The 8,533-nt window shown below is 42.8% G+C and overlaps 1 protein-coding gene across 5 annotated transcripts in view; it reads left to right on the plus strand.

Moving 5' to 3' along the window:
• Positions 1-8,533, plus strand: part of ARHGEF3 (Rho guanine nucleotide exchange factor (GEF) 3) — a 345,766-nt gene that overhangs the window by 322,429 nt on the left and 14,804 nt on the right. For all 5 annotated transcript variants that reach the window (XM_011947258.1, XM_011947259.1, XM_011947261.1 and 2 more), the window contains one exon: positions 4,833-5,090. In XM_011947258.1, the coding sequence (XP_011802648.1) occupies positions 4,833-5,090 (258 nt within the window). The remainder of the gene's footprint in view (positions 1-4,832; positions 5,091-8,533) is intronic.

Raw genomic sequence — 8,533 nt, forward strand, 5'->3', positions numbered from 1 at the left:
CGGAGCTTGCAGTGAGCTGAGATCCGGCCACTGCACTCCAGTCTGGGCGACAGAGCAAGACTCCGTCTCAAAAAAAAAAAAGAAATTTCTCTAAAGAGAGCCAGCCAACTGGAGACAGAGACAGAGAAGGTATAATGAGCAGAGAGTCTGCCTCAATATCTCTTAAACTTCCTGAGTCTGTGGAGTGCTTTGATATGGGGGTAAAAGGAGCAGTTAGGCCGCACTCCAGAATTTGTAGGATAACTCCTCTGCTTTTGATGAGACAGCAGTACAGGACTACATGGTTTCCTTAAGCATTATATGCAAATTGTCAATTTATGCCAGAAGCTAAATTGTAGGAATTTGTCTTGTTATTAACTTTTTGCTGAAATAAACATTTGTCATGTTTATTAGAAAATTGGTGTGATCTGGGAGCAGGTTTGCAGTCCTTTTCTGTATGTACCCAAAGGAAGTGTGACCATGCTGGCCCATTGCTATCTGGACACTTCAGGCATCAAATGAGGACTTGGATCTTGAAGAGCAGCCTAAAATTAAACAACTGGCCCGTTGTTGCCAGACTTCATGAGAAATGGCCCTTATTTATCAGGCCCGATGAGCTGTTAAATGTTTTTCCTCTTTTAACTGCAGATGTGTCCGTGTGAGTGGGAGCAGTAAACCTAGGGGTACATATGTTTGAGTTCTTGTATTTTTAACAGAACAAAATAAACATCTTAGTGGACTTTGGATGAGAAAAGTCAGAGCCCGTTCGACCCATGAAAAATTGATTTATTTTCCTCGCAAAGGAAAAAAGGGAGGGGGAAAAAATCCTTTTAAACAAGTGAACCTTCCAAGTGGGACAGCCCTGGCAAGTCCTTTTGACCTTAGAATGAATCAATTACTTTTACTTTGAAGACCTTAAACAGAGTGGTTGCTTCTTTTCAGGGAACTACCCCGGTTACTGAGAATCAGTGTCCCCCCTCCCTAGTGGGTCAGCCTGTTTGAGTAAGCCTTCTCTAGCATAAAGAAACAACCTCCAAGTGACTTATCTCCATGCCAACGTTTTTTCAATGATAAAATACTTTATAAGCTCTCCAAGGCAGAAAGTTCTTATGTTAATTTGATGTCTCATTAAATTTTAATTCCTAAGAAAGATCCAGGGTACATGGAAGCAAAAAAAAAAAAAAAATAGATTTGTTCACAATATTAGGGGGATAATAGAACTTCTTTAAAAAGTGAGTTTCCCTTATAAATTCTTGATAGTCTATTTAATAAAGAGATGGCGAATAGTTCAGAACTCTGAGGGTAAAGGGGAAGCAAGAAGAAGTGTCAGACTCTCGTTTTGTCTCCAGCTGAGCAAGTAGCTTTGGTTCTCTAAACGACAGTTTCTTCAATAAAAATATTCTAGGGCCCAAGCGCAGTGGCTTATGTCTGTAATCCCAGCACCTTGGGAGCCTGAAGTGGGTGGATCGCTTGAGCCCAGGAGTAGGAGACCAGCCTGGGCAAAATGGCGAAACTCTGTCTCTACAAAAAAAATATTAGCTGGCATGGTGGTGTATGCCTGTGGCCCTAGCTACTTGAGAGGCTGAGGAGGGAGAACTGCTTGAGCCTGGGAAGAAGAGGCTGCAGTGAGTCAGGATCATGCCACTACTCTCCAGCCTGAGCGACAAAGCAAGACCTTGTCTCAAAAACAAAGAACTTCTTGGAACAAGTAATAATAGCTAGTACTTACTGATTCTTAATCAGAAGCCAAGCTCCATGCTACACCTTTTGTATGCTTTACCTCATTAAGGGAGAGAGGGACATTAGTATATACATTTTGTAGGTGGAGACACTGAGGCTTGGAAGAGTCACTGACAGCTGTGTGAGTTAGGCTTTGAATCTGATTCTCCCTATTTCTGAGTCTGTCCTTTTTTCCAAGACAGAGTCTCGCTCTGTCACCAAGGCTGGAGTGCAGTGACGCGATCTCAGCTCATCGCAACCTTTGCCTCCTGGGTTCAAGTGATTCTTGTGACTCAGCCTCCCAAGTAGTTGGGATTACAGGCATGCACCACTATGCCCAGCTAATTTTTATATATTTTAATAAAGACGGGATTTTGCCACATTGCCCAGGCTGCCCTCAAACTCCTGACCTCGAGTGATCCACCCGCCTCAGTCTCCCAAAGTAATGTGATTACAGGCGTGAGCCACCGCACCCCGTCTAGTCTCTTTAACTGCATTTTCACCTCTCACATTCTGAATGAGTGTCTGTATTTGAGAACCAGATCTTGTACATTCTTCACCCCGTGTAGTTAAAGATCACTTGGGGCCTTTCCTAGCTGGTGACTGAACCAGATAGCCTTTCAGGTCATGCCCAGGAAATGAGCACCCTGTCAGTTGAGAGCACAGGACCAGAGCCCCATTTGGTTGCCGTGGTAGCAGGGCAGCAGGATCACAGGGAGCAGTGACCCATCGGACAGTGAGCAGCAAGTGTGGTCAAGGTTCCTCACTAGTTTACATCCGATAGTTACTGCTGATTTGTTTCTTCTAATGAAAACATTGGGCATTTCCAGATCTTTTTATAAGGTGAGGAAGTGGAAATTAAATGAAGAGGGCCTGAGGCCCTTTTAATTAACTCTGAAAATCTAAATTACAAGCCACAGTACCACATCTGGGTTCTCTCTTCGTGTGTGTGTGTGTGTGTTTGTGTGTGTGTGTGTGTGTGCATGTGTAAGTACCAATTATTACTTTAAAATAATAGTATTTACACAAATATAAGGTTGAGAGAAAAAATTTCTGCAACTCTTTAACACAAGTAGAGAATTTTAATAACAGGTAAGGAAGGTAGACATTTCCAAGGAATGTTAAGCTCAATAGTGAGCTTGTAAAATATTACTTTCCTGGTATCCTTTTTTTGCTTTCAGTCACTGAGGAAATAATTTCAATAAGAGGTGTAAAAGCAGCAGAGTTTTTGAAATTTCAGATGCTGCCATCTGAAATTTATGTTTTTTTGGTTTTTTTTGTTTTTTTTTTTTTTTTGAGACAGAGTCTCACTCTGTCGCCCAGGCTAGAGTGCAGTGGCGCGACATTGGCTCACTGCAACCTCTGCCTCCTGGGTTCAAGTGATTCTCCTGCCTCAGCCTCCTGAGTAACTGGGATTACAGGTGTGTGCCACCATGCCTGGCTAATTTTTGTATTTTTAGTAGAGACAGGGTTTCACCATGCTGGCCAGGCTGGTCTCAAACTCCTGACCTCGTGATCCACCCACCCCAGCCTCCCAGTGTGCTGCGATTACAGGCATGAACCACTGAGCCCGGCCGCCATACTTTATTTTTAAGCAATATTCCCAAACCATCAAATATTACCTGATCTTGTAATCCATTAAACATACATTTATTTGTTCATTCAGAACACAGAGTGTCTGCCATATAGTAGGCCCAATGCAAAGTAGTGAGGATACAGAAATGAAAGACACTCTTGCCAGTGTCTTGCACTGAATCCCTCTAAAGAGCAGGTGTTACAGGGAATAGGGCTTCTTAGTACAAGAGAGAGAAACAAAAGCAGTTAGGCCATTGGCTGCATTTGATTGCTTCTGGCAACTTTCTGGAGGCTGATAGCTCTTAGATTAGAATGCCAAGGCAAAAAAAGTGGATGAGAAGCCTTTTCCGTTGAGTCTCTGACATGGTGTTTGCACAGTGTGAATAATGGAATATGTCAGAGAAATTAGCATTTTGCTGGAATGAAGGCAGTGAAGGTTAAATGTTCCAAAGTCTTTAAGCTTAAATTGTTCATTACATAGTATTGTGATGTTAACTGTTAGTGATAGCCAAAACTTGTTTCTGACCTGTCAGAACTGGTTTAAAAGATTTTTATGAATGCTTTCTGCATCTGATTTTTTAGTAATCATACTTTTGCTTTAATTTCTTGAGGCTCTTTATAATTGGGTGCCTTGGAATCAGGTAATCATAAACTAATGTTGACTAATATAGGTATTTGAGCCATGCAAAGGGCTGGACTGTGGAGTATGACCCTTTGCCTCCTTTTTGTGCCCCTAAGTCTTCTAGATGAGTTTCTTATTAATAATTTCAAATGAAATCCTATGTTTTTTTAAAATAAAGTAGGAGGCTTTTACGTGACTGGATATCTTTGGAAGGTTAGGAAAATTCTGAACTGTATGTACATGCAGTAATTTCACTTCTTTTGTTTCTAGTTTAGTGTATTAATCTGTTCTCACACTACTGTAAAGAAATACCTGAAACTGGGTAATTTATAAAGAAAAGAGGTTTAACTGGCTCATGTTTTTGCAAGCTGTACAGGAAGCATGGCTTGCAGGGACCTCGGGAAACTTTCAGTCATGTCAGAAGTAGAAGCAGGCATGTCTTACATGGCCAGAACAGGAGGAGAAGAGCAGCGGGGAGGTGCTACACACTTTTAAACAACCATATCTCCTGAGAACTCACTCACTATCACAAGAACAGCAAGAGGAAATCTGCCCCCATGATTCAATCACCTCCCAGCAGTTCCCTCCTCCAACATTGGGGATTACAATTCGACATGAGATTTGGGCGGGGACACAGATCCAAACCACATCACTTAAATTGGCAGAAAATGCAAACAAACTATGGTAAGAGTCTTAAGAAAGTAAACAGGCAATTAAGAAAATTACTTTGTGAAAGCAAGCCAGAGCCTAAGAAAACTGTCCACTGCCTGCCATCTTGAAGATTCCACTAGTTTCCTCCAGCCATGCAGATAAAGGAATGTCAGCCAGACCCGGAGACATGTTAGGTATTTGTTCAGTCCCAATAAATGATGCCACCTGTAGCCTCAGAGCTCAATTATTTTGACATTCCAACTTTCTCTTTCTGTTTCCTTCTTAGCTCCCTTGCCTCAGCTCCTATGACAGCTACTGCAGCAATCAAGTAGCCGCCAAAGCTCTGCTGGACCACAAAAAGCAAGATCACCGAGTCCAGGATTTCCTACAGCGATGTTTAGAATCCCCCTTTAGCCGCAAACTAGATCTCTGGAATTTCCTCGATATTCCAAGAAGCCGTCTGGTAAAATACCCTCTGCTTCTCCGAGAAATCTTGAGGCACACACCAAATGATAATCCAGATCAGCAGCACTTGGAAGAAGCTGTAAGTTTGTCTGTTTCCTTCTCTCTCTTCGTGTTATTTCCACCATAATGGCTGGTGGATGGGGTCAGCGGGTGAATGGAAGAGTCCTTGGGTACTTAGTACTCAGGAATCTTGGGTTCTAGGCCTGGCACTGCCGTCGTCCATGTTTTGATTTTACAAGTCACTTCTCCGCTCTCTGCCTCAGTTTCCTAAACTGTAAAATGCAGTGTTTACATGAAACACACTGTAAGGTCCCTTAGGCAGTAAAATTCTTGATTTTACATAGGTGACTCTAATCTGGTGTTACAGTTGCTGACTGTGAGGGACAAGACCTTTGTGTAGATTTTAAATTTTGTTTGGTTGTAAAGTAATAAGTTGCCTTTTAGCCTAGCCCCAAAGCTCATTTGTGAAGTGGACATCCATTTAAGATCTAGCTCCCTTTGGCCCCCGATTACAGTGGGTTGCCTTGTCAAACCTCCTGCTCACTAGTGGGATCCTCACTCAGCAAATGGTTATTGAGTGTGGGCCGGACATGATGGCTCATGCATGTAATCCCAGCACTTTGGGAGGCTGAGGTGGGCAGATTACTTGAGGCCAGGAGTTCAAGACCAGCCTGGCCAAAAAAGCAAAACCCTGTCTCTACTAAAAGTACAAAAAAAATTACTGGGCAAGGTGGCATACGCCTATAATCCCAGCTACTCAGGAGGGTGAGGCACAAGAATCGCTTGAGCCCGGGAGGTAGAGGTTGCAGTGAGCTGAGATCATGCCACTGCAACTCCAGCCTGGGCAACAGAGTGAGACTGTTTAAAAAAAAAAAAAAAGGCCGGGCGTGGTGGCTCAAGCCTGTAATCCCAGCACTTTGGGAGGCCAAGATGGGCGGATCACGAGGTCAGGCAATTAAGACCATCCTGGCTAACACGGTGAAACCCCGTCTCTACTAAAAAAAATACAAAAAACTAGCCGGGTGAGGTGGCGGGCGCCTGTAGTCCCAGCTACTTGGGAGGCTGAGGCAGGAGAATGGCGTAAACCCAGGACGCGGAGCTTGCAGTGAGCTGAGATCCGGCCACTGCACTCCAGCCCGGGCAACAGAGCAAGACTCCGTCTCAAAAAAAAAAAAAAAAAAAAAAAAAGATTATTGAGTGTGGGCTGAGTCATCTGGGAAATATGTATTTTTCCCTAGCAGCAATAGGAGACGAGGAAAAATGGGGTGCCTATCACGAGAATATTGTAACTGTGAGCATTCCACCTAGAAAGCGCCATTCTGGTTGAAGTACTCTGCATGGTAGAGATGGCAGATGGCAGGCCATGGGGAGCGGGTGGCCTGAGCAAAGGTATAAAGAAATGACAGGACAGGTCGTGCCTGGGGAATATCATAGATCAGTTGGCCTGGGGTTAGGGGTCCTCTGAGAAAACAGCAGGAGAGAAGACAGAGGATATGCGTTCAGATCTGGTTATAGAGGTTTTTAAATATTTAAGAGATTTTTCCTTTGTCGTGCAATTAATTGAAGTTTGTTTTTGTTTGTTGGTTGGTTTCTAAGTAGCTAGGATTCAGGATTCAAATCCCAGCTCCATCATTTACAAGCTATGTAACCTTGGACACATACTCTTGGTAGAATGGGGAACTGAGGAGGAAGAGACTGGTGATAAGGATGCAAGTTCGGAGGATGCTGTTCGGGTGTGAAAACCTGATCAAGGAGGTGGCAGTGGGGGATAGAGGCTAACAGATCATTCAAAGGGCTTATGTTCTGATGTAATCTGGGACAATAATAGAAGGAGGATATGCATAGGTAATTTGAAAATCAGAAGCTTTGAACCTGCTGAGCAAACAGCCTATTTCCTCCCAGATAGGAGTTTAATAATAAGTAGTAGTAACAACAATCATGGTAATAATTGCTGGCATTGAGTACCTAGTAAATCAACTTTATGTAATTTGCCTTATAGGTTATGTATCTCATTTAACCTCACAACAGCCTAGGAGATAGCTGTTCTTATCAGGGCCATTTTCCAGATGAGGCTTGGAGGGGTTAAATAGCTCGCCCGGGTCCACAGCCAGCAAGTGATGCAGTTGATGTTCAAACCCTGTCAGTGTAGACTCCAAATCCTGTGCCCTTCTACTTCTTTATGATTCTATACCTTGATGCAGGAAGCCTGCCCACTACTTTGAGTTTCTGTTGCCTTTATAATTGCAGAGAGTTGTCTGGTCACCAGCCTCACCGGTGCAGAACTGGGCTGGGTGCCTCCAGGTAGGATAGAAAAGAATAATAAAGGACCCTCTTCTGATTCATGAGGTATTCAGTGTATCTGGTAGACCCAACACACAGAGATCAGGCCCGCAGTCCAGCACAGATCGGGGACGCAGGCACTGGGTTGAGGCCCATCTCACTTCATCATGTCTGTTTTTTTATTACCGGGAAGAGTTCGATAGAGTTGCCTCCTCTCCGTATTTCATCTCAGCAAGTGTGTGGTCTACAGGAATAAAAACAACAGGGAGCATGAGCTACTCAAAGTCATGACTTTTTTGAAGCATGGGAGCCTGTTCTGAGTTACTGTAAAGATTTTTTTTTAATATGGAGCATGAGAGAATACTGTTCTGTTTTTTAAAAAAAAATACCCAGTGAGCTAAAGTTTGACTTTAAAAACAGATAAGAATGTGATTGTGTGTAATATAAAATGATGTGCTAGTAACTAGTTTCCCTAGTGCATAAAGTATGAAGCCATTTTCAAAAGTTGACTCTGCACCTAGTTATTCAGGCAGATCTGTGCATGAAACATGGTATACCTGCATTTGAAAATGTCTGCAAAGCAAGTCTTCCAAATGCCTACTTACACAGTATACGCACAGGATTTTTTTTCCCCTCTTTACAAAATCCTCGTAGCATTACCCCAGATGAACAGAATTATTTAGCCCTGTACTCTTGGGTGCATTATGAATGTTTGATAAACATAAAACCCATAGCACCAATATAGCTTGACAAATATCCCCTGAATAAATTTCCCATCAATGAAAGGGGAAAAATCAGAGAGTGCTAAGCAAATTGCTTCCGTTCCAAGGGAGTTGATTGCATTCAGACCTATGATTAGATCTAAAAAGAGGTCTTGCCTTTAATGCAGTGCCTAAACTACCACATCTTTATTAGAATTTCTTAATAATGCTTTGAGGGTTGATAAAAAAATTTTTCCCAAAAGAGAACTTCTTAAAATAGGAGTTTGGATATTCAGATATTCCAGAGAACTTGGTCATTTAATGTTTTAAATTCTAAAGATTTTTTGGCCAGAAAATGATCCTGCAGAGCATCCCTTCCCCCCACCCACCACTATTTCTCAACTCCTAAAAAAAAAAAATCACTGAAATAAGTGGGAAAAACAGGCCGGGCGCGGTGGCTCAAGCCTGTAATCCCAGCACTTTGGGAGGCCGAGACGGGCGGATCACGAGGTCAGGAGATCGAGACCATCCTGGCTAACAC

The sequence above is a fragment of the Colobus angolensis genome, unplaced genomic scaffold (assembly GCF_000951035.1).
Source record: "Colobus angolensis palliatus isolate OR3802 unplaced genomic scaffold, Cang.pa_1.0 Scaffold26, whole genome shotgun sequence".
Classification (NCBI taxonomy): Eukaryota; Metazoa; Chordata; class Mammalia; order Primates; family Cercopithecidae; genus Colobus; species Colobus angolensis.